A 27,063-nucleotide genomic window follows, 5' to 3' on the forward strand; every position below is an offset into this window, starting at 1 on the left:
ATAGAGAGCAGTGTTCAATTATTATGGAGACTTCTTAATAGACTGTATATGCCCCAAATAAGGAGAATCAGCTGTGCCTTTGCACTGATTTGCTGTCAGTTAACAATGGAGAGTGCTGAGGTTTAAACGGGCATGCCTTAAAAAGACTGCAAGTGACTGGGTGCTGATGTGGTACCGCGATCTACTGGTAGAGGGTAAGCCAGCATTTGCTTTCCTTCACATCTCCATAGCTCCCTCGGAAGTCCTAAGGTTAGTTCACATATGTAAGTTTCTGTACGAAAACATCAAGTCCTCTTTTAAATGAGAAACATTGAGCTAAAGAAATGGGCTTCTGTCAATCTCGGTTTGCATGAATGCTGCAGTACTCAAAACACATTCAAGAATCAGACTCTGCTTATGCACTTTGCCTTTTGTTTGCTTGTTTGTTTTTCATTCTTTGTGTCTGCCTGGCTGTCCAGTTACTCGCTCTGTAGACCAGGCTGGCCTCACTCAGAGATCTGCCTGCCTCTGTTCAGCGCCAGGATTAAAGGTGTGGCACCACCACCACCAGATAGAACTTTGCCTTTTTTCTTTTTCTCTGTTTTTCTTTCTCCCCCTGCATCAAGCAGAGGGGTTTGTGATGCAGAGTGAGCATCATTCCTCTTTTGAGGGCAACAAAGCCCAGACTATTAGGTTATATAAATTTCTAAATTTCTGAAAGGTGTCATCAGGCAGCAGCTGTAGCCTAAATTATATTGCTATCTGATGGCAGTTCTGTGCTATTGTGTGCTTCTTTGCATACAGATCTAACATTATAATAATTGGGGTATGGAATTTTTGGGGTATATGTATTATGTTGGTGTATCCGCCATCTTTGTAGTACAGTTTTGTTCATAATCTGCTTAGTTTTCATTTGTCATTCATAATTTTAATCACTTAAATTTTCTTTGTGATTTTTAAATCAAGAATTTTGGCTATATATATTACAGAGGAAGCCACTAAATCAAAACAGTGCTTTACTCTGATAGCAAAGAATGCTGTTTGTCACAGAGCAGGAAAAGTATTAAGGCAACAAATTACAGGAGCTGGGGATATAGTTCAGTCATAGAACATATGCTTTGTATGAAAAAAAAAAAAAAAAAAAAAACCTGGCTTCTGTCTCCAAATGAGCATTCTTAAAAGAAACTGAGGGGTTAGAGCAGTGACTCCGTAGGAAGGAGTACCTGCTATTCTTGCAGAGAACCCAGGTTCAATCCCTAGCACCCATTGAAGGCTCATGAAGGTCTGTAACTCCAGATGCAGGGTGCTTGGTGACTTCTGACCTCCATGGTCACATGCCACACATACTACATAGACATACATACAAGCAAAACATCATTTATGCACATAAAATAAAAATAAGCCTTTTTCTGAAAAAGAAGTTAAAAACTTACAGAAAGAAATATAAAGGTGTTTCAAACTATGTCTGTAAAGGAGATCAGTCTACACAGAGAAGAAAGCCAGTGCATCCTGTTGAAAAAGTAGAAAATACTGACTTTCTTGTGTGAATTTTGAGTATATTGTCTATACTTAATTCATTAGACTGTAGTTTGAAAATATTTAAGAAAGTAATTGCTCAACTCTGAGTGTGACAATCTCTTGTCTTTAGAATTTATGAGACTAGTGGTTTCTGTGATTCCTAAGGAAGAGGTCTCAAGATCCGCTTGCCTTTTCTCATAGGTAGCAATTACAGTGAAAAGTGTGATGTCTTCAGCTGGGGCATTATCCTCTGGGAAGTGATAACACGCCGGAAACCCTTTGATGAGATCGGGGGCCCAGCTTTCCGAATCATGTGGGCTGTTCATAATGGTTTGTCAAAAGAATTTTTCTTTTAATATGTTTTGTATATTTCATATCTAGAAAACTATTCTTCCCCAGTGACCGTGTATATCTAACATTAAAATAGAGTTATTTGTTAGCAGACCACCTTCCTTTAGCACTCTCCATTTCTTTGTCTCTGGTTCTGGTGGGGAGAATGGAAACTTGAGCATAGGGCTGAAGCTGCCAACTGCACTGATTAGGGAAGGACCGTTAGAACTTAGCCAGTACTTTTAGTCTCTCTCGGGGATAGAAAAGCATTTTGAAAATGTAGATAAATGAAATATCTCATATTGTTAAGACAGTTGGGAAGCTAGATCCCTTTTCTCCTGGGAAAGCAAGTCTCTCATCAAGGAGAAAGAGCAAATAGCAAATCTGCTGGTAATAAATGTTACTTAAGCTCAGAAGGGCATGGCATTCAGTGCTGCACACATGTTTTAGTTGTATATTCTCAACCATACTTACATGTACTAACACCACAAGCAGTACGTGATGGTGCTAGGAGCCACAGGCAGGTCCTTCTGATTCAAGTGCTCCCACTTTTCATCAGTGACTTAATGGGCACAGTGTTATGTCTCACTGGCCTCCAGTGATGCTTGTCTACAGATGTGGTAGACATCTTCCTCACTAATAGGTCCTTCACACTGGCTTTGATAAAGAAACTCTTATGAAGGAACTACAGCATCACTGGTCCCTCCTCTGCCCTAATCACCCCAGTGAGTGCTTGTTTGTATCCTAGCTCACAGGTGAGCAAAGAACAGACACCTGTCTGGCTCTTTAGAGCACGTGTAGACTGGCCAAGCAAAACCTTCCGAGTAATCTTAGCTGTTTGTCAGTTTCCTTTCCCACTTTGTTATGTCCTGTAGTGTCGTAGAAAATGCAGGAGTCTGTCTGTTTTCAGCAAATGATGGTCAATGAGGGACACAGTAAAAGAACTAACTTGTTGATTGATTAACCTACAAAGACCGTACTGTATCTGAAGTCACTCTTGAGTGGGAGAAGCTTAGTAATACCATTGCAGGCTTAGTAAATTCATCCTGTAAACAGTACAGCAGAGGAAAGTTGGTAGGCATAGCATTGCATAGGAAGCAGCATGGTGAAGGGATGTCAGGGTGTCTAATACTGCTTGACAGAAGGAAGTTAAGTTACGCCATAGTTGAGGAAGTCATTGAGTTGAAAATGAAAACTATGGTTGAGGGAAGTGTGACACCATAGTTGAGGAAAAACAGTGAGTGTGGTACCATGGTTGAGGAAGTCACTGAGTGGTTGATCGCTTTCTATAAATGGAAGAATTTTTTTCAAATACATTTGAAGTTTTGTAGTCTAAAAATTCATCTTGTCTCAAGTCAGCTACTTGTTTTTCTTAATGCACTTGGCCTTGGTTGTTTGTTGAAAGAATGCTTTACAGTTTGGTTTAGGTTTTGAGACAGTCTTACCCTGCAGCCCTGGCTGAACTAGAATCCATGATTTCTGCCATCCTCTGCCTCACAAGTGCTGATTAAAGGTGTAGTTTTCCTTAGTTATGATAAAAGATAAATTAGTTATGAAACTTTAGACTCACAAAGATAAAATAGATGATAGAATATTTTCTTTAATTTTACCAGATACAAATAGACTAAATACTGTAGCTATAATTCTTGCTTGATACCTGTTTTGTTATATGTAATTTTACTATGTTAAAATTAAAACCTTTTTTATTTAGATAGATAGGGGAGATGATGTAGGATTTCCCCTATATATGCTATGAATATGTTTTATTACCATTGGTTAATAAAGAAGCTGCTTTGGCCTACAGCAGGGCAGATTATAGGTAGGTGGGGAAACTAAAGTGACTGCAGGGAGAAAGAAGGTGGAGTCGGGCAGACATCATGTAGCTGCCCAAGAAGCAAGATGTGAGGCAACAAACCACAAGCCTCAGGTAAAATATAAAATAATAGAAATGGGTTAATTTAAGATGTAAGAGATAGCTAGGATTACATCTAAGCCATTGGCCAAACAGTGTTGTAATTAATATAGTTTCTATGTGATTATTTGGGTCTGGGCAGTTAGGAAACAAAAGCCAGTCTCCGCTTACATCCAGGTGAAGTATTCTTAGTTCTCACTGTAATTACCACCATGTGTTACAATTTTTAATGAAACTTTTGATATAGTTTGCCCTTTGTGAAAATATGTATAGATACAATAAATGGTAAACTAAAAGACAAAAAATGTTAATTCAGATATTGTTGGAAATAAACTATAAAAATCTTGCACTGCTCTTTGGGTAGGTAATTCTTTTATTCCTCTAATTTTTAATTATAGGTACTCGACCACCATTGATCAAAAATTTACCTAAGCCCATTGAGAGTCTGATGACCCGCTGTTGGTCTAAGGACCCCTCTCAGCGCCCTTCAATGGAGGAGATTGTGAAAATAATGACTCACTTGATGCGGGTATAATCCTTCTTTTGAGGGGCTTTGGGTTTGGGGGACTATAACATAACTATAACTAAAACCGAGTTTTAAAGGGCTTTTAAAATGAAGGAATGGAAATTGTTTCTGCACTATACTTTCCTTTGTTTTTAAAGTTAGAATAGGCGTTTGTTACTTGTACTATCAGAAGAAAAACATTGCTTTAGGAACATGTCACTTTCTCTGTAATGACAAGTTGGGTAGGTGAGGTTTCTGGGATTGCTGTCCTGTACTAATGTTTATAGATAAATGTTTTGTTCCTGGGTACTGGAGTGTATGAGAGGTGCATAGGGCATCTAAAGCTTTTCAGTGCCTACATGTATAATATCAGTTAACATGCTGAACTAAACTAACTTCATCAGCTTTCCATCAAAATGCAGTCATTTATATAGTGTGCTGGAGATCTATTTTAAGAGGTATATATTTGAGTAATTTTAATATTTCCTATTTTGGCTTTTGACTGCATGTTTTCAGATGCCAATAAAAACTAAACTTTTTTTCTATGCCTGATGGAATCTTTTAATTTAAAAGAATCCATTTTAAAAGATAATCAAATTCCCTACTCTACAAATCTTGATACTTTAGGGTTATTTCAAATGTTTTGGGGCGTTTTTTTCTTTTATTGGAAATAGATTATTTTCAATAAAATAATTAAGAAGTAACTGTGACTAAAGTTTGTACACCTAAACTTTAAGATGTATAAGTCAAATTATAACTGGTCACCTATGTTTTGTCTAATTTGAAAAAAATCTCCCCTTAAATTTTACTTGCATTGTTCAGTAAATAATTTCAGTATTATGCCCGCAGTTCATAAGAGGGCTTCCGTAAAGTATGTTCTTAATGCTTAAATACTGGCTCTAAAGGTGATTGACTACTGCGCACTGCCCGTAGTCAGACTAACAGTCCTTGCAACAATTTTTAATATATGTCCCTGTTCCAAGTCACATATACTTCTGAGCAGTTAGCCCTGTATTCTGTGTACTCCTCCAGAGAGCTTCCCGTCCTGTCTTCTGTGCTTATGTCAGAACACGGCATTGTCCACAGCTCACTTTCCAGAAGGAGCACTGCCACGTGTTTGTTTGGTCCGAAACAGAAGTCATTCCATGTCGGGACACGCTGGAGGGAAGGCAGAGCTGTGGCCCTCTGGTGCACCTTAGACTAAGGCAGTGATGCACATGTGCTCTTGAGATCATGTAACGGGGTTCACCTGTACTAAAGGCATTTTAAATTGTGACTTGCTTTTACTATAGTACTTCCCAGGAGCGGACGAGCCTCTACAGTATCCTTGCCAGTACTCTGATGAAGGGCAGAGCAACTCAGCCACCAGCACAGGTAAACAAACACACAGCGTCAGCAGCCTCAGCATTTCCCCTCTGTCCTGTGAAGTTTGTCATGAGAAAAGGGGTGAAATCCATGTTTGCGTTTGACGTCTTCATTTCTCTGGATTCACTGCAGGTCGTTGCTGGTGCCTCGCTCTTCATGAAGGCCCTGAGGTTAATGAGCTACTGAAGACCTTCCATGTCTAGAGTTACTTCTTAGTTAGGGCTGAAGGATTGAATATTATGTTGCTGTGAATGCTAGTCTTACATTGATTCTTAGTTTCATCTTTTTTGGGAAAAAGTCTCACTTTGAATCCAGGCTAGCCCAGAACTCACTGTATGATTCAGGCTAACTTCAAATTCATGATCCTACCTCAAAAACCTCAATTCTCAGACGAGATGCATGCCACCATACCCAACCATTTCTCTGTGAATACTGCTAGGTCAAACAGTGCTGAAGATTATTGTGAACATTGGAATTCTTTACCAACTCTGTTCTGCTTTTTGTTTCTAAAGAGACTTATGCAAGAAATTGCTTCAGTTAGGAGTTTGGTTTTCTGAAATATACAGTAGAAGTACCAAGTGGTAGTTTGAGATTATCAAAAATAGTAGAACTACTACTCTAACTTAGAGAATTTGCACTTTGCAAAATATGTCGCATTTTGTTATTTAATTTCGCGTAGAGATATACTTGTACATGTCAATATGTATGTACCCAACACTTTAAAATTTCACTTTTTGCCAACAAATATTTTTATTATTCTTTTTCCTCCCACTTTGAGATGGCTTGTTTTGAAGTTTTTGTTAGCTAGTCATTACTAAAAACCTTTGAGTTGCCTTGAAATTCTACAGGGAACTTTTCCTGTCTTGTCCCTCTTTGTCATCTTCCGACTTTCAGCTGTTGTGATGATACCCCTTTCACCGACCCTCAGTTCCCAGAGGCTCTTTTTTTCCTCATCCCTCCACTTGATTCTGGTCAATGATGATCCATCAAGAGTCATACTCAGTGGTGGATTTCCTCTCTCCCACTTGCTGAGTTAAGATACAGACCTAATTGGCTCCCGGCTTCCTCCTTATCCAAATGTGGCTGAGGATGGCACACACTGACTGTCCTCAGATGAGTGCTTAGTGCCACTATGCATCTCCTCTCCTAGATAACTTGTCTTAGATGTCAGCCTCTCCTAAAATTTAACTCTTTCCAGTCCATGCTGTAGGCTGACCTTGTTTTCTGTTTAAGAATGTTGGAGTCATCAGAAGACAGGTCCTTCAAGTTCTCTGTGTCTTTGTGGCTACTTGGATCAGTGCCTACCTTCTCTGTTCTCTGTTTTTTACAACTGACTGCCCATGTTTCTAGTCTAAGGCAAGACTCTCTGTCTGCACGTTATACCCTCTACCTTTCCCAGCAGATAGATAACTTTCTCCTCTCAGGACCTTTCACCTTTCTACTGAGACCATTTCAAGAGCTATAGTATGCATTCAGATGAACTGACTTCTAGCATCAACTTCACTTAGATTGCTCTTACACTACTACTGCAGAATTATTCTTGTGGAGGTCACCAGTTATCTCTGTATAACTATGGCAAATGAGTGGAATTTTATATTCACAGTTGATGCTAATGAATGTTTTGCATTCATCACTCTCTCCTTACACTCTCTAAAGTTGTTGTGCAGGACCCAATACTAATCTGAATTTCACATTACATTTCTGGTCATTTAGAGTTTTTTTGTGGTTATTGTTTTGGTATTATTTTGTTTTGCAAAACAAGTGGAATCCAAGACTTTGTGAATGCTAAATAAATACTATTGTCTCTGAGACCATCCCTAGCTTATTCTTGACTTTCTTTGCTTGTGTTCCTCATTTCGTCAGCTTTAAGTGCTAGAGTACCAAGGGCTCAGCCATTGGCTTATTCACTTAGCCATTCATCTCCATCTCCTTAGTTACCTCTTCCAATACCAAGACTTTGACAACCCCTCCACCCCCAGCAGATCATGCCTCCATTTTTATTTGTAAAAGCAGCACAGGGCACTGACCATCTGTAAATAGGGTGTAGGTGTGTTACACCAGTCCCTTGTCTTATAGTAGCTGATAGAAGCCTTTTCTGTGACACCTCTGGGAGCCTGAGCTGGAATTGGAGCCTCAGGCTTGGTTTAAACCTTAAAACTTTTCTGGCGACAACCCTTAGCCGTGTAGCTTCAAATCTGCTTCCCAAGCTTGGGTGAGTGATGAAAGCTGGAAGGCTGAGCTTGTGGTTGGGGCTGTGGCTCCTTGGGCTTCACGCGATCCTTAGTGTCCTCTGCAGGTGCATTCCTCTTTGCATAGTTTCTTCAGGCCTTTCTTGTTGTGCTTCTTGGCAAAGCGCATGTTCCTCAGGAACCTGGAGTCAGCCTCTTAAGACATTAGTATCTTTGTTACTGGGTTTCTTGATGCTGTCCTGTGCCATTTTGGGGATTTCTTTTTTGTTGTGCAACTCTTGGACTTGGCCATGTCTGCACGGTAACCTGTTGCTCCAGAAGAGAAAGAGCATTTGTTTTCATCTTATACCTGAGCTCCACACTCATACATCCAGAACAAGAGTCCTAGTAGGGACTCCAACAGTGCTCTCCAAACTGACTTCTAGATATGTCCTTCAAACTCACTCATCCTCTGGTCTGCTCATCTCAGCTTAACCCCTCAATTCTACTTCAGGGTTAAACCCTTACGTTAGTCTCATCTGTTTAGAAAACTGACTGGTTCTTTATTGTGCTGTCTGTAACCTTCATGTAAAATGGGCTTGTTTAGGGTGTCTTAATTGGTGTGGAAGCCTTGCTGTTTTTATTTACGTCTTCTCAGGTATTGAATGAGACAGTCATATCATTCTCAACCTGAAGTTGTAAACGTTTCTGCTTTCCTAGGCTCATTCATGGACATCGCTTCTACAAATACCAGTAATAAAAGTGACACGAATCTGGAGCAAGTTCCTGCCACAAATGATACTATTAAACGCCTAGAGTCAAAACTGCTAAAAAATCAGGCAAAGCAACAGGTTTGTTATTAAAGTAAAATTGCATGGTTTCTTACTAGTAGTTATAACATTACATTAAATAGGTCGCTAGTTCGTCACATATGTAACAATCTTAAACTTTCCTTCCTGTACCAGACCAATGAGCTTATGGTGAGAGACATGAAATTTTGCTGCCATTTGTTAAATAAGTTGTTTGCCTTTCTGCTGGTTGTTGCTATTGCCAACACCTGCCCCTTCCTCCGTGTGATCCACCCTAACTAAGGGTCCTATGCAGTGTGAAATACATTTTGTTCTATGGACCAGTTAAGGAATTCTCATAAGACTATCATTTCATCCTGTTTGGGTTGCTTGTATTGTGGCCATTGTTGGTTAGATTACTCTGAGTGGCATGTCTCTGAGCTTGCTCTCCTTTTTTTAGCTCCCTCCCAGTATAAAATTCCGTCTTTCAGAACAGTACCATAGTTATAAAATCTACTTATCACCTTCCTTTTTGCCTCCCTGGATCTCTACATAAAAAGAACTGCAGTAATTGAGACTGGCCTATAATTTTAACAGAGTGAATGTGGACGGCTGAGCTTGGGAGCCTCTCGCGGGAGCAGTGTGGAGAGCTTGCCCCCGGCCTCTGAGGGCAAGAGGATGAGTGCAGACATGTCTGAGACCGAGGCCAGGACCGTGGCGACCGCAGGTAGAGAAAATGACTGTGCTTTTACATGATGCCCACAATTGTTTCCAGTGCAGCTACCAGGGCATTTCTGTCTTCTATGTACTTCTGTGAACAGATGGCAGGGTTACAGTATGCTTTCTAAACTTCCAGCGTAAATTTGTATATTTGGCTCAAATTTTAAATAAGAGAAAACTGACTTAAAAATTATTTGGATTATAAAATACATCTTTCTAATTACAGATTTTATCAAACACAATTGTCTCCTCAAACATAAACTAGCTGTAAGAAATTGAAATTCTACCAATACCAGAACAGTGCAGTGACAGAGTAATTTACCATTGTTTGTGTGCTAAGTCCAAGAAGAAAAAAAAAAAATCATTGCAGAAAGTTGTGCTCCAGGGCTATGTTGTCGTCCTGCCGATGGCCAGAATAGCCGAGCTAGTAGTAGTTTGTTTATTTGACGGCAGAATGAGATAGTAGTAGTTTCATCAGACATTGATTTTGCTAGTGTTTAAATTTCATTTTATAAGCTCTTAAAACATTGCAGTAGACAGAGTGGTCGGAATGAAGAGGAATGGTGTTTGGTCACCTGATCAACTGGCACGTTTTTTCCTTTTTTTTAAAAATGAAAGCAGATTTCATTTTAGTGTTGCCAATTTGTTGGGTCTTACTTTGTTATTTCTGATTCTTCCAAGGTTAGAAAAGAATGGATTATAAAAATGAGCATTGTATTGGAGAATGTGGAAATGTAAACAAACAACAAAGCTTACAAATTCTCCTCAGAGGATATTTTGGTCATCTGCATATCATTTAATTATAGATACAGACTTTTTATTTTTTTAAACTTAGTTGTTTTCTAAGTAAAATATTCTGATTGTGTGTATTGTTTTGTTGAAAGTGGCATCCAGATGAACTATACTGTATTTGTCTAAACTAATCACAGTTCCTGAGTTTATCAACCTCACTAAAGCCTTTAGCTAGGAAAGAATCTGGAAATAACAGTGTCTAAACACATAAGCTGTGATCACACATAGACAAGTCTAGATATGCCTGTGGTCACTAGGCAGCTGGTTTTCTGTGTCCCTGTGTGTCACACTCTCTATTTAACTTCTGTCCTCAAGGTTACCTTGTGCTTTAAAATGGCTGATACAGTTCACCCCGTCACTTCCACAGTTGAGGGAGCAGGAAAGAAGTGGTAACCGAAGAAAGCTTCGAAGACCTTTTCTACAACTTGTACATACACGCCATTAGCCAGAGTGACACGGTCAAGTGGCCTGTACTTATCTCTAGTAGAAGGGATCTGCATCCATATCTGACATTGCTGCTCTAGTACAGTTAGAGTCCGTTGTTAAGGAAAAGGAAAGACCAGAGACTAGCAGGGAACTAGCTGTCTCTGCCCCTGGTAAATCCTCAGAAAGTGTCAAGCTGAGTAGAGGTCAGTGGCCTTCTACTGGCCTCCATGACACACAGTTGTCTCTGGACAGAGTCACACCCCCAACACTTTGGGGGACCATTTCACTTCACAAGTGTCATTCAGAATAGACACATCATACTGATTTCTGACCTAAAAGGGAAAGTCATGTTATGATAATAGTTGATTATTTTGTTGAGTCTAATTTTTCTAATCAGTTACAGGTTTGTAATTACATATTATAGGAATGACTTTTTTCTAGTTCAAGGATAATCATATACAAATAAATTACTTTGTCCTCTCTATCTAAATGTAGGACAATGCATCCTTTGAATTTTTTAATGAATTGTCTTACTTTAAAGATTCATACTCCAGCTTTTAACAGCCTTCATGTTTAACAACTAAATACCCTAAACTTTGAAAGCTATAATTAGTGTTCAGTTTATTAGAAATAATATAGAAATACTTATGGAAACATACATTTTTATGCTTTGATTTGATAAATATTGTTTAATCATGGGATTTTAATTTATAGCACATTCCAAGAAGCACCTAACTTAAAGAGCTATCTGATCCTGTTTGTGTCATCAGCACAAATCTGGCAGCTTACCTTACTAACTCCACTCTTCCTCCTCCCATCTGTCCATTCCCTACCCTCACCTCATATCACTGATTTTACTTAGGTAGGATATTTCTAAGAACACATTGGAATTTAGCTTCTCCGTGTCCTGCAGTTTTGTCTGTCTTTGTTGTTGAGTGCTTTTTTTTTTTTTTTTTTTTTTTTTTTTTTTTTTTTTTTTTTTTGGTCCTGCTAATTAAAACCAGTGTGTAAAACGTCTTAGACTGTTTGGTTTTTGCTCTTTAACAGCACCTTCCTAAGCATGGATGAAAAGTTAGATAGTTCTGCATGCCATTCTGCATGAGATGTAATTAACATGACTATTTCAGAACTCTTCTGTTTTGCAGTCATTTCCTGTGTTACTGTTTGTGGTTGTTTGCATGTATACTGTACATGTGTGTTTTTTCAGCCTATTCCAAGCCTAAACGGGGCCACCGTAAAACCGCTTCATTTGGCAACATTCTGGATGTCCCTGAGATCGTCATATCAGGTATCATAGACCACCTGTGTTGGTGCAACAGCTGTGGAACTGGATTAATGATCCTGGTACTTTTAAATGCTTCTTGCTCCAATTTTCATATGATCTGAACATAGATAGCTCGCATACAGTACCCAGGGAGACAGGTAGAAAACTTTATATTGCACACTGAAACCAACCTGCAATCGTAAGTTCACATCTCCAGTGATAGAAATCAAGTGAAAAGAAATTAACACTCTTCACATAATGGAAAACACCATCCCTCCTCATGTTTACATGGTCTTCTGTCGAAAGTGAGAGAGTAAGCTGTGCCTAGGTCTGTTTTGCACCTAGCAGAAAAAGGATACAACTGCTTGAAACGTGTGCTGTCCTTGTCTTCTTCCTTCCCTGCCCAGCCTGTGTCTGGGGAGCAGTGGGCCTGCAGCTGGAAGAAGAGGGCTGCTGCACTACACTGTCGTAACCTGGAGGGCAGAGTGGAAACCAGGCAAGACCAGCCTGCCATTTGTAGGGTGCCTTGTAGAAACAAAACTGCCAGGACAGCTGCTTAGTCTGCTGCTAGTGTGTTAATACCAAATGTGTTTCACACCTGACTCACACATGATGCTTCAGTGCGTCAGTTGGTAAATGCTTTTATACCTTATGTGGTCCTTTCATAGATGAATAAAAGCCACCATTTTTTAATAAAATCTTAAATGGCATAATAACCTTCAATATATTTCGTACAATGATTATTTGGGCCAATGAGGTGACTTAGCAGGTAAAGGCGCTTCTTGATCAGCTTAATGACCTAATTCCTAGGACCCATGTGGTGGGAAAACGAACAGGCTCCCAAAAGTTGTTCTTTGTTCTCCACATACACACAGGGGGACAAGATAAATAAAAATAATGATTTTTTTTTAGAAAAATGCCATTTATCCCTATTTTAAAAAAAAATAAGTTTTCCTTCCTCTCTTGACTCTATTATAGAGATGGTATTTTTCACATGTGTGATTGGATGGATTCTTTGGCATTCTTTACTTTTGCCTATGAAAGCACTTACTTAGCACTGTGTTTAAACTGTAGTTGAATACCTAATTTTTTCTAGCTAAACTTAAAACTAAGAGATAAGGACTAAGGACTATATATTTGTAGTAACTGTCTCCATAGTACTTACCACGCTGAACATACTGTTTAATAAATAGGTATATTAAATGAGTACATCATTGAGTATCTCTAATAGCTAGAAACTAGGACACAAGAAATATAAATTATAGTTTTGTGGGCCATTTTATCTAAATAAAGGTAATTTGTACTAATTTTCTTTAATATTCAAAGTGAAGTTTTTAAATTGTTACCACTGTTAAGTCATTTCTTACGTAGTAATTTTTATTTATTGATGGCTTCTTTTTATATTAACTATTTGTGATTATTTAATTTTCCTACTTATAGATAAAATATACTACCTAAAAATGGCAACATTTATATTTACATAGATCTGTATTAACCTTAAATACATTACAGCATCAGAAAATTTACACAAGTAGCAATTAAATCTTAAGTCTATAAGTCTAAAGGGCAGACAAAATAATGGGGAAGTGTTGAAGGGAGCTGGCCCCTTGCTCTGTCCTGCCCGGCTAGCTTACACCTGAAATAATCACAGAAATTGTATTAATTAAATTACTGCCTGGCCCATTATTTCTAGCCTCTTATTGGCTAACTCTCCCATATTAGTTTAACCCATTTCTAATAATCTGTATATCACCACGAGGTTGTGGCTTACCAGGAAAGATTCTAACCAGCGTCTGTCTCAGGCAGGAGAATCATGGAGTCTGTCTATCTGTCCTTCTTCCCAGCATCCAGTTCTGTCTACTCTGCCTTCTTAAGTCTGTCCTATTAAAAGGCCAAGGCAGTCTCTTTATTCAACCAATGAAAGCAACACATAAACAGAAGAACCTCCTACACCAAGGAAGAAATAAGAAACATAGTAATAGCCTAGTGGGGTGAGAGCTAGTACTGTGTAATGGCCAGAGGTCCGGTGCTCTTAACCTGTATAGCTCTATACAGCCTGCCTGAAAGAGCTAGTCTGAAAAGTTAGCAGTGCTGAAGCCGGGAAGTCCTGGAAAGATGCTGTTTTATTTTTTTATTTTATTAAAATGTATTTATTTATGCATATGAGTGCTCTGTTTGAATGTATGGCCTCATGACAGACAGAAAAGAGCATCAGATCCCATTATAGGTGGTTGTGAGCCATGATACAGTAGCTGGGAATTGAACTTAGGTCCTCTGGGAGAGTAACCAGTGCTCTTAACCACTGAGCCATCTCTTCAGCCCTGACAAGATGCTTTTTTAAAGCTAGATAGAGGTCATCTTAAATTGAAAGTGTACCCGTATCCTAGATACAGGATTAAAATATGCTTCTGAGTGGTTCTTCCCAGAGCCCACAGGCTACACTCAGCTCTTCTGACTCAGTTCACATTGTGTTTTTTACTCTTCCATTGAAGTCACATAATGTAGAACATGCCACCCTTCCTTATTGCTTTTGTAGTGGAGAGCACTTCACTTAGGGAGACTAGGACTTTGGGTCCTTTTGAAATAAGCACACCGTAATTCTGCTGTTACTTTCTAGGGTAGCAGTGCTTTTTCAGTGAAAGTATTAGTAATAAATAGTTTTAAATGTTCTTGTTAGGTCTTCCTTTTCAGATATCTAAACACTAATCAATTTTCCCTTCTTTAATAAAAAAATATAGGCTCTAGAACTGCAACTGATAGTCATAAAAGCCAAACACTAATGTATCTCTAACTTATATTTTTAAATTAAACTCAGTAATAAAGCCAACCCTTTGGGAATATCTCATTTTCTGTTAGTATTTTAATTAGAAGATGGCATTTATTTTCCCAAATTTCCTAACACTAACAGAATTTCTTTTCCACCAAGTGGATTTCTGACAAATGCTTTGGTCTAGATACTTGTTTTTATGTCTAAACTCCCATTTACCAGCACTGGAACTCAGTTCTAAATATTTTTTGCATAACTGTTTCACTTATCACAAATAAACAGTCCCAGTAATCCTTTGCTTTGGGTGAGTGCTGTGCACTGAGTCCAGTGTACTGGTTGACGTGAGCTCCCTCTCCCGGCAGCAGCACTCCATCAAGCTCATGCAGACTTGACATGAACATACTTTTCTTTCTTTGGCATTTCTCTTTGTACATATTGAAAATTTGTTCCTGTTCACCCCATCCCATCATCTTCCTCCTGCTCATGCTCTTCGGACGAATCCCCTTCCTGCTTTGATTTGTCACACATGCTTCCATCATGGTGGAAGTAGGAAAGTGCCTGGCACTGGCCCAGGCAAAGAGAGAAATCCTGATTTCCCTCACTAATCTTTGCTTTTCAAAAGCATTATATTTTATTTGCATCATTCATGTAAGAAAGAAAGCTACTTGGCTACCATCGTTTCCAGTCCTTAGGTCATACAGGAATTGGCTTTTAATATAATACTAAGGGACTCATTGACTCTGAGATTGTACAAGTTTCATACTTCATCTCATTACTGGGGCTGGTAGGCTGGCAGACTTTGGCATAGTAATGCTTCCTTCAGTTCCCACCGTCCCCCCCCCGCCCCCTGCAAGGGATGCTGTAGCTGAGGCTTGTTCTTATACCAAGCAGGACATCATTAAGAGCTGCTCATCAGTTGAGTACAGGTGACATTGTACTGCTTACACATCAGTGCCAGGTGCTGTCAGCTCTCCCGAGGTAGGTCGGTACAGATGAGAAGGTTCTCGCCCATGGTTAGGACATTCATACAATAACTGCTCAATACATTTGCTTGTTACATTATGCACTGATAAATGGCTCTGAGAAGAAGAGATGGGCTTTTCTTAAGTGCCTTCCCTTGACATTTGAGTTTTGAAAGCATGATCCTTTCTCCTTCTTCTCCCCCGCCCCCTTTGGTTTGGTATGGTATGGTATGGTATGGTATGGTTGTTTGGTTTGGGTTGGGTTTGGTTTGGTTTGGTTTGGTTTGATACAGTTCCTCTGTGTAACTCTGGCTGCTGTGGAACTTGCTCAATAGACCAGGCTGGCCTCAAACTCAGAGATTAGCCTGCCTCTGTCTTTGGATTGCTGGGAAGTGTGCATCACCACTGTCCAGCTTTCAGTAACCTGTAATAGATTCTTTTGTTTCAAGAAGCAGAAATGGGTGAGGTATTATTGGATTGCTTTAAGTTTTCTGATTATTTTCCTTCTATTTTAGTAAAGAAGTTAAGATAGATCTTGAACTTTACTTTGCCCTCAAGTTTTTAGTTTTTTCTTCAAGGTCTAATAATTTATTTGTTACTCTTAAAGACGTACTTTTTGACTGCACTCACACTTAGAAGCTCTCAGCAGGGACAGCCTGTGTCTCTTGGCAATCTGTTTCTGGTGTTTTCTGCTGTTTTCTTTACCTTCCTTCATTCTCTGAGCCAAAAGTTTAGCATATTCTGCAACCTCCTCCTTGTGGTTTTTAGCACACTGTTTCTTCAGAGCAGTGCACCAAGGCAAATAGAGTAACAAGTAATAAGTAGCAAAGTTGAAAACACTCAGATTGGCATCCACAAGGCGTCCATGAGCAGACTCTCCAGTCCTCCTTGCTCTATAATAAGAACACAACTTGCTCAACAGCGGGCATACTCTGACACTTTGCTTTGTCAGGGAGAATTTTGTGATTCCCACCACTAATTCAGACCACATAGCCCTTCCACTCTTCACCCAGAGCATCAGCACCCACTTCTGTGGCCATGCACGTCTCCTAGAAAGTAAGAAGCTTGCATTCATTGTCCACTTCAGTGAGTTTCTGAGGGCCAGTACTTACAAAGGAGATCTTTGCTTCATCTTGACATGGCTGCTACCCCAAGTTTTGATCTGATTCTTTCCTCCCTTTTCCTCATCTCATGTTCATATGGGATTATATTTGCAAAACTATCCTGGCAGTGGGAGGTCATCTCTTTCAGCTGGTGTTAACTTTCACGTTTCTTCAAAAGCAACATCTGTTGAAGATGAATAGGTAAAATGCCTTTTTGTCCCTTCAAACCCTCCTATATATCCCCTCCTTTCAAATGCTGGTGTCGGTGGTGGTAGTGTTATGTTAGGTGTTTGTTCCTGAATTTATAAATACAACTTACTCAGTCTGTAGATACTTGTGGTATTGGGTAGTCAGTTGGTCTGCTCTTCCCTGGGGAAGCCTGTTTCTCCAGCCTGGACATTCCTTAGTTGCCTGTAGTTTTTGTCTAGGGTTGAGACCTTATGAGCTTTCCCTTTGTGATGTCACTGTTGCTATCCTAGGTCATGTTTAGGCTGTCATGCTGGTGAGACTTCATGCGTTTAAGCTTCCTGCATTTCTAGGAGAGCGTCTCACAGCAGATTCCCTTCTTCCCTATCCTCTGAGCCTTAGGGTGGAAGTTGTGTTGTAGATGTATCATTTAGGACTGGACTCTACAGTTATGCATTTGATCAGTTGTGGTTTTCTGTAGCGGGCTTCATCCATTGCATAGAGACATTTCCTTGATAAGAGGTAATAACCACACCTATCTGTGGGCATAAGGACAAATATTTAGAATATAGAGGTGCTGTGATTTAGCAAAGTGGTGGTTGTAGGGTTTTCTCCAAGATCCATGACTTTACTACCTCTGGGTAGTAGCCAAGGTTTCCAGTACCAAGCATGGTGTTCCTCTTGTTGAGCAGGTCTTACATCCAAGTAGAAATCTGTTTTGAGCATATTTGTCAAATATTATATAGTAGTCATCTGTACTCATGTTTGGGTCTCCTGTTCTGTTCTGACTGTGTGTCTGTCTACTTTTGTGCCAGTACCATACTGTTTTTATTACTTTGGCTCTGTGATGTATCTTGAAGTCTGGAATGGTTTGTGCTTTCATTGGTCTTTTGTTGTTCTTTATTTGTCCTTGGTCTATTGTGGTTCTTTATTTGTAATTCTAAAATCAATAGTCAGGGAAGAACACTTGTGCCCTAAAGTCATTTTGTGAGTGACTGGAGCACTCAGGGACACCAGGTATGATTATAATGTTTCAAAGTCGACGGGAAAAAAAATCACAGACACACATACCCACCCACACATCCCTGTGAACAAGCGGCATAATTGAAACAATCTGCTGCATTTTCTCTCACACTAGTATAAAAATGTTATAGTTTATACCAGCTTGATTGCTACTATAAAATGAAACAAATACTCAAAATGTGACTTACAAAGTCACCTTATAAATACTGATATTACCGTCATTATATGTACATATCTTGAGAAAACAAGCTAAACTGAAAATGTAATAGAGTATTAGTCTTAATTATGATGCTTGATTCCACTTTAAGGCACTTAAATAGCCTCTGGATATGCATTAAATCCACTCTAGATATTCATTACCTTAAAACACTACCATAGAGGGCATGAACAATGCGGTTTTACTGTATCTTTGTGATTTCTAAGTCTGTGATAATATGGCCTGGTATGAAGACAGACAGAATGCCTTCACCAAAAATGATATTTCATCTTAGATATTTCTTTACATAATAATATTTTTGAGCCATTAAATGATGTATGTAAAATATTTTGTACAATTTTCTGAAGACCCTGAGTTATCTGTGTTACTGTTTATATAGTACATTCTTGAAGCTAGAAACAAGCCTTAAGTCTCCATGTTTTAGATCTCTTAGCCATATTTTGGTCTATTAACTGTCAAAAATAAATAAATACTCATTTTCACTTTTATAAGACATTAGCTGTGCTGTATATTTTTATAGCAAGAGTATAATGCAAAGATAGGTGGAATAGGAGGACATTAACTGAGTTTCTCGCCCTCCTTCATCTTGGGTATTGACAAACCTACTGGCCAATAGGAGGGCTTTGTAGAGCATCACACCTTGGAGGCAGAGGCAGTCTTGAGAGATGTTCATTGTTTTGCTTTCTTCACTGGCATAAGAATAACGTTTTTCTCATGCTGTGTTTGAGCCAAGAACTAGTAGATACTAATATTTGTAAATATTCTTCAACTAGAATTATATAAATTATTACATATTTCCCAAATGAAATGACAATACAGCAGGAGGATTTGAGCTTTTCTACAGTTGAAAAGTCCCTGCCTATCACAGGTGTTCTCATTAACAATTGTAAGCCTTTAATTAGGGACTATGTTAAGACATTCCTGTTCACTTCCTATAGAATTTGATATTTGTGACTAGTTAAATAGAAAAGTTATTTAACTTTACAGTAAATATTCAGTGACCACCAAATTTTTTATTACCAGGATCACATTTTATAATCTGAAAATTAACATTTAGGTACATTGGCACCTGTCTTTAGTCCCAGCAGTCAGGAGACAGATGCCTGTGAATCTCTCAGAGTTCAAAGCCAGCCAGGGGGCTCTATAGTGAAACTCTGTCTAAAAGAAATAAAATTTAATTAAAAAGAAAAGAAAACAGGGGTGGACCTCAAATTCTAATCTAATAAAACTAATTCCAAAGCAATACTCATCTGTCATTAATAATTGCTTTGAAAAACCTATCTGGTGTCCTTCTAAAAAAAGAGTCATAATTTGTTGAAATTAGTAAGAGATTGTGGCAATGTAAATGAGCACTTTTTAAGTTATACTATCAGTTTACTACTAAGCAGTAATTCAAAACTTACATATATAATTCTATACAATGTTTTCGATCCTATTTTATGCATGAGAACAATTTTTATTTAGAACTCAGATTTTCCAATAATTTGGGCAAAAGAAGTCTCCAGGATAATAGTTTGCTTTTAAGTGAAGAGTCTGCATGTGCTTTGAAAGTTTCCGGCATCGGGAGTGAATGCTGTGGACTGGTCTAGACCATATGAAAACGCACAGGGGTAGATTGTGTGAGAACTCGGGCAGTAGTCTCTGGACCTATTCTGAAATGACTTAACCACTTGCTTAGGAACTCAACCGTAACTAAAAGAGCTGCTTTTTGTGAGGAGTTAGTTTGTGTCTATGATACACTTAAGAAGTGAGCTGTGACTTTCCTTATGGGGCCGGATGTTCTTGCCTTTCCGTATGGGGCCTGGGGAGGGTGTGTAGCATGAGCTGGCAGTGAGATCTTAGACAAACCACTCTTAAAACTTTCATTTTTCTCTTACAAATCATAAACGTTCCGGAATTTTTTTTTTTTTCTTTTTTAAGACAAGGTCTACAGAGTCCTGGCTGTCCTGAAAACTCCCTACGTGGACTAGGCTGGCCTTGAACTCACAGAGATCCACCTGCGTCTGCCTCCTGAGTACTGGGATTAAAGGTGTGCACCACCACCGCCTGGCAGAAGGTCAGGACTTTTTACGCTGACAATTTCGGGGCGGTATGTGTAGGCTGCTGGTTACTACTCACATCATGCTGCCCTCGGGCTTTCTTCCCCTTTGTTTGCTAGAGCGTGTGTAATGCAGGTGTGCACATATCAGATAACTTTAAAACATGGAGAATGAGGGCCAGTGAGATGGCTCAGCAGGTGAGGGAACTCCGTTCCAGAACTAACAGTGTGAGTGTGATCCCTGGAACTAACAAGCAGGAGAGACCTGCTTCTCACAAATTGTCTTCCGACCTCTACACCCATGCTGTAGCAAGAGTACACACACACACACACACACACACACAAAGTAAGACATATTTTATGTGTAAAATGAGTACATTTCTAGATGAGTATTCAGTGAAAAAAATTGAGAATTCAAATTTTCTAAGAAGACATCCAGTGATTTTCATTTGAAGTCCTAGGAGCTTGAGTTATTTCACATTCATATTTCTAAATTATGGCTTTTAAACATAATATTGGAGCAACAAGTATTTGCTGATTGCAATCCTCTTTTGCTTTGAGCTGTTTGCCAGGTGGTTTCTGACATGGTTGTGCTCATTAAAATGAATTGCCTAATACTGCTTGCTTCCACTCATGCTATAGCATGAAACTCATTTTATGGCATTTGTTAACTGTCAGCTCTTCTTTACCCTGTTTCCTAAAAATTTTTCTCCCCCTTTCTTTCTGTCCCTCGGCTAAACTTGAACTCATACTTGGTGAAATTGCGGTGGCGATGTCATGGTTTGCAGACACATACGCTGGTGGTTCCTCAGATTCATAAATGTTGCTGACCTGAAAAAAAGAGTTCCAGATACTTTTATAGTCTGTCTCAACTGTGCTAATTTTAGGATGAGAGTGTTGAATGAAATGGGCCTAAAATCGCTCACTAGTCAGAGTAGTGCCCTTTTTTGTTTTGGGGAAACAGAAACAAAGTATTTATGAATGTGTCTGATTCAATAAGTAGAGTTTGTTGTTTTACTTTGTAACCGAAAGTTGAGACATTTCAGAATAAGCTGAAACTTGATGTAAGTTTGAATTCAGAGTATACAAAGAATTTTAAAACATTCTAAAATAGGAAGCATTATGAACTATATCTTCAAGAGTGACTATACATTTGAGTTTTATATTCACTACTTGTATTATTTCATTAAACATTCTTAATTCTATTCAAAGTCCATTTGGTTTATACATATAGCAATAATGAGATCACAGGGGTTAAGATGCTAAAGGATACTGATTGGTTTTAGATACAATTTTTTATGTCCAAGATCATGGAGAGTGAAAAATACAAATGATTTATCTGCTCAACAGAAGAGAACTGTTGGAGCGTGAGTCTTAGTGCTGCCTGCTAGTTGGAGAATTATATGGTAGAGTTTTCGGGGTCAGAGGCATTGTGAATATTGTACCAGCTGTTTCTTGTAGTATTTCAGTGTTTCCTTTTTAACAGCTGATCTCTCGTGTTAAAAGATACTGAATAAACAATCCTACTCCCAAGTAAAGGTGCTGAATGAAGTTGTTGTTTAAGTCAATCTGTTCTGCTAAAGACTTGTTTGTGGAATTCTTTTTTTTAATCGAGTTAAAAATATAATATAGACATCTCTAAAGTAGAATGTTCATGGTTTCATGGTTCATGATAGCCCATCTCCACAAGCTGTATATATTTATTTGAGCATAGAATGAACATTGTTCATCTCCCAGAGGAAACTGAGCTGTTACTAACTAATGATGAATTACTGCATTCTGACAAAGACTAATGGGATTAAATGTGACTCGGGTCAATAATTTAAGCCTAAGCATCCTCTTTGGCACTGCTGCCAGCTAAAGCCAGACAAGTCTTACAACCTGCTAGCTGCCTTACTGTGAAAACTGTAACGTAAGGCCCTTGAAATAGATGCCGTCATCAGCCCCAGCCCCCAGGCATTCATCTGTTTAAACACATGACAGAAGATGGTGGAAGACAGTCAGCTGCTGTTTGTGCAGTAGGAATGCCATTGCATTAGGGTATACTCTGCTGTGGGCCAGTACTTTTAGAGTTAATACACTACAGTTCTCTCTCTGTCTCTCTCTTTCTCAGTTTTTGGGTTGCTTTGTTTTTACAATGAAATTACTCATTCTTTTTCCTTTAAACGTGTTCCGTAGAGCCCTGGAGCAGCAGATTGCACTTCCTCTGCAGCAGTTACACCCTGATCCCTTGCGTGGGTAAACTGCAGTTTTACTTTGTTGTTGTTCTTGTTTTGTTTTAAGGCAACGGGCAACCAAGACGTAGATCCATCCAAGACTTGACTGTCACTGGGACAGAACCTGGTCAGGTAAGACTTAACATTCAAATTATCTGTCTGTAGAAAACTATGGTAGATAGAGTTCAAGAATGAACCATAATGTTCTCTATAAAAGTAGTTGACCTGAAAACGTAATTAGGAAGTTTATTGCCATGAACTTCAGTCCATAAGAAAGATGAAAAAGCACGAATGTTCCTAATTCAATTTGAACTGTATGAGAAGGCGTGTTGTTGAGCAGTGTTCCATGTGTTTCTGGTATGTTTGCAGAAAGCGCTCTTTTCTGGAACTGAATAATGTACCTTTATCATTGTCCTCTTTTTCTAATAAGAGGAGTAAATACCTGCCTAATATTGCTACTCCTGGGGCTACCTGGAGAATTTTAACATCTTTTAATTTGATGTATCCACTGGTATCATATTTTTCTTAAATATCCTTTGAATATAAATACTAAACAGATGGCTAAACTCAAGGAAGCTTCTGTTCTAATCGTTACAGATTTTATTGCTTTTTTTTTTCAATGCTCTTCTGAACTCCCCTATCTCTTTATTATAACTTCATTGTAAGTAGCCCAGATAATGCTATAATTTAAGCCATATTGACTCTACTATAGAGTTCTAATTAATCAGGTATAAAGTTAGCTAAGTAATTCAGGTTTTTTCTGTTTTTCTGTTATTCAAACAATTACACTTTACATGCATTTTTATCATGTTTTCTAAAATGAATGAGTACTAAGTATGAGGTATTTTGTTTTCATGTGAATATAGTATTCATATGAAGTAATAAAATTATTGCATAATGGTTCATGTATACATGGAAAGTATCAGAAATGGAGATTAATACTTTTATTATTTCAGTTTTACAAGAATTAATACTTTTTGTGTTTCTATTAAAAGTTAGAGTGTTTTCTAGCTCTCTGTTTAACTTAAAAATATCTTGATAGTCCAGGCATTGTGTTACACACCTTTAATCCCAGTACCTGAGAGGCAGAGGAAGATGAATGTCTATGCATTGAAGCTACCATGGTCTATATAGTGAGTTCCAGGACAGTCAATACTACAAAGAGCAACCCTGTCTCAAAATTAAAAGAAAAAAAATCTTAAAATCTAGAAATACATATGCATTATTATTTATTTAGAGTCATTATTAATTTAAACCTTTTCTTGCTCATTCAGTAGTGATTTTTTTCCCAGTGTATTGGTTCTTATGATACCCCAGAACTTTTGATTTCCCTCACTGATATTTAAAGGCTTTAGTCAGCCTGATTAACATCTGGTGTTTGCTTTGAGTCCATAGTCTTGATGAGCACAAGCGTTTTAGTTGTGTTGACTATTACCATCAATATTCCAGTTATTTGAACCCAGAGTCGCTGAACTTTCCCAATACCAAGTCTTGCTAATCTCTCCCCTGCTCATACTTAGCTTAGACCTGTCAAGTAGTAAAACCTAGGGACTGGGGCAGACTGTGGCCAAGGGACACTCCAGAAGATACGGGAGAAGAGAGCATTTGATTTGTCAGTATTACTGCTCTAAAATAGTTTGTATAACCAGTGTTTCAAATTCATCCTCTTTATAAATTACCAAAGTATTATAACCTTACAGTGCCTTGTATTCATTTTTCAACAAGAGTGGTGGAGAATAATCATACTGTACTATGAATGCATTTCACCAGGAAAGTGTCTACATGACCATTGGGTTGAAACCGTGTAATTACTCATGAAAACAGCATTCATTATGTGGGAGGGAGCATGCCCACAGCTTGAAGTTCCATAATTTGACAGTGTGCTTCTTTTCAAATCCATTGAAGTGATTGGCAGATGGTGCGGGTGGGGGGTGGGGGGTGCTTCTGCTTTTATTTTTATTTTGAGGTTTGTTTCTGAACATTGAAATTGGTAAAGAGCCTGGTTTAGTACAGGCCCATGTAGTACGATTGTCATGAAAGGAAGAGTTTGCTGGTGAAGCTTAGCATTGCATCTCACAGGAAAAAGTGAACCACTCAGTTGTGTGTACTTGGGCTTGTGACTTGAAAAATTATCTCACTGAAATTACTTTTCACCTATAAATTAAAATGTAGGACTTGGTGGGGGTGCTTCCATTCCTACTTGCAATGTACATGGTTTACAGTTAACTTGGGAAGCTTAGGAAGCACTCAAAAGGTACCTGGCCTTCTAGTGTCTTTGGGAAAGAAAAAAGCAACCCTTTACTAGCTGTATCAAAAAAAAAAAAAATGTTGTTCTCAGATCCTGGGAAAATAAGACAAAGCAAATCCACTTCAATGTATGAGGGTCACTGCCACCCTAAACACAAAAAAGCATTGTCCTTCCATACAAATGAGAATGGCTACAGCTGCTTTACCAAGTGCAGCTCTCTCCTGTCTGTCTGCCTCTCTGTAGAACTGGCAGCAGCCAAATGAGAGAGAACCTCTCTTGTCCTCTCCCAAATCAACCAACCACAAAGTCTCAGTTCTATGAATTTCTTTCTAGAGCATTCTTAAAGAGATATTCTCTGGTGTCCCATAGAGAACCTTCATCACCACAATAATATAAACTCAACTTTCTTCTGCCAGTGTGTTCCTGGCAGTGATTGGCTGGAGACTGATGGTACCAATAATGCCCAGTCTTGGTGGAGCCTTTTCTGCCCCCAGACTTGCAGACAAGGTCTAATATATCCCTGACTGGCTTCAAACCATGGGGCAAAGGATGGCTTTGACCTCCTGATCCTCCTGCCTCTACCTCCCAAGTGCTTAGCTTATGGATGTCAACTACTACCTCCTGTCTATGTGGTATTGGGAATCAAACCCAGGACCTTCTGTGTACTAGGCAAACACTACCGACTGAGCTACCTCTCCGGCCCCCTCAAGGACTTTTTAAAGCAGACTATACTTACCTGATGAATTTTCTTACAGTTGGAGAGCCACTGCTGATAATAGCCGCCATTTGTTATGCACTGACTTTAATACCAGGCAGACCCTTAAGAGACTCTACCTATATCTTAGCCCTAGATAGTGGATACTTTTTTTGCAAGTCGGTCACCTGAGAATTAGAGAAAACAAACCTCTATCTTCCTTCACATTTTCAGCACCCTGTTAAGAAATAATTTGTGCTGCGGTAATCCTGGTGAATGCTAAGTGTTGTGGCTTGTCATTATCTGTAACTTCATTATTTAAGTAGTTTTTCCATAATGATGAGCTTTAACTACCATATCATTGAACAAGAATAACCCATAATAAATACCACAACAGTACATCTAGACAGGTAACTAGACACATTTACTTTTTAAACATTTAGATGAACCTTCCTGTTTTACTAAAATTATGTACTGTAAATTAGATCTACATATTCTTTTGGGGGCGCAATCCAGTATACACCTACCATTCCACAATAATGCAGTTGCCATTATCTCGAGAATTAGACACAATATGAACCCAGCATGCTCCTTAGTTGTCCTGAGCTTCAGCAGTCTTGTGCCACTAGACACTGTCACACCATTGCCTGGGCTTCCTATGGAATGTACGAGTGCAGACACAGTGGACGCTGGTCTGTGTCACAGGCCTTCCTCCATGCAGAGCTCTTGGTAGTACTGTTTTGTCCTCCTCTTAGTATTCTTGCTATCCAGCTATGAAATGAAAATTAGCACTGGGAAATCAATTGAATCTTGCATTCTATTCTTTCTGTGTCAAGGGAAAAGGGGTCGGGGCAGTGGATAAAAGCTTCTGATGTCCTTGTGAGTTCAAGGCTACTGTGTACTATGTGGAGATGCTGTCTCACTAAACAAAAGGCTGTAAATGGCGCAAGCTGCTGACTGAAATTGTATGCATTTGGATTTGAGAGCATATCAGTGATTGTTCTGAGTCCCTGGGACTGCCCTAGAGGGAGGAAGTGCCTATCTAGTGCACACTGACACATCTGTGCTTTAGAGTCATGACACATGCAGCACTGGGCCTCTGTTTGTGATTCTATGACTGCGGGGTTCTAAAAGGTATGAGGACTTTCTGATGAGTCTGATAGCATCAAACATGGAAGTGCTTGACTTAATGGAATTATGTTCTTGTCTACCTGATGCGACCTAAAAGCTTAAGATTTGTTTTTATCTATAGAATGCCATTTCATAAATAGATAAGATTCTGGTCACAGGAAGGCAGCTATGGTCCATGTCTCATGCTGGCAGTTCACCCGTGGAGTGCACATTTGGCTTACATTCTTTTGCTGCCCCACGTTGCCATATGGCGTTTCTGTCCATTGTTGCCCTGCATCTCTGACTTCAGTTCATGTGAGAAGAGGGTAAACTGGGCTTGTCTCAGGAAGAAGCAACCTGAGTGAGCTGCAGTAGGTGGAGAGCAATCGGGGCCATCAGATTGGACCAGCAAGCTTTAAAGAGCAGATTCTGAAATACAGTGTTTTCCATGATTATGAGCTGTAATGTAGGTTAGCCACAGAATAATTTTGTATTGTCAAATGATACCTAATATTCTTATTTATGCCTTGTATGTTTTTCAGATACTCTAAAAAGTTCAATTAATGTTTTTTGAGGACTTGAGATTTTCTATACTATTTTTTTCTTCTGTCCTTGAAGTTAAGTTGTTGAGGTATCTTTGGTAATAACATAAAGCAAAGTTTATGTAGAACTGACTATAAATATAACCAAAATTCTAATTCTAATATTAGCTCCTAATCAATTAGATGCCTT

The 27,063-nt window shown here is 38.8% G+C and overlaps 1 protein-coding gene across 2 annotated transcripts in view; it reads left to right on the top strand.

Moving 5' to 3' along the window:
- Map3k7 (mitogen-activated protein kinase kinase kinase 7) overlaps positions 1-27,063 on the top strand; it is a 62,174-nt gene that overhangs the window by 21,017 nt on the left and 14,094 nt on the right. Inside the window, exons 7-13 of one of the 2 annotated variants that reach the window (XM_038347606.2) lie at positions 1,699-1,827; positions 4,138-4,268; positions 5,537-5,618; positions 8,498-8,628; positions 9,163-9,292; positions 11,711-11,791; positions 22,347-22,411. In XM_038347606.2, coding sequence (XP_038203534.1) covers positions 1,699-1,827; positions 4,138-4,268; positions 5,537-5,618; positions 8,498-8,628; positions 9,163-9,292; positions 11,711-11,791; positions 22,347-22,411 — 749 coding nt within the window. The remainder of the gene's footprint in view (positions 1-1,698; positions 1,828-4,137; positions 4,269-5,536; positions 5,619-8,497; positions 8,629-9,162; positions 9,293-11,710; positions 11,792-22,346; positions 22,412-27,063) is intronic. The other variant, XM_038347607.2, reaches the window with a different exon arrangement.

The sequence above is a fragment of the Arvicola amphibius genome, chromosome 11 (assembly GCF_903992535.2).
Source record: "Arvicola amphibius chromosome 11, mArvAmp1.2, whole genome shotgun sequence".
NCBI classification, from domain to species: domain Eukaryota; kingdom Metazoa; phylum Chordata; class Mammalia; order Rodentia; family Cricetidae; genus Arvicola; species Arvicola amphibius.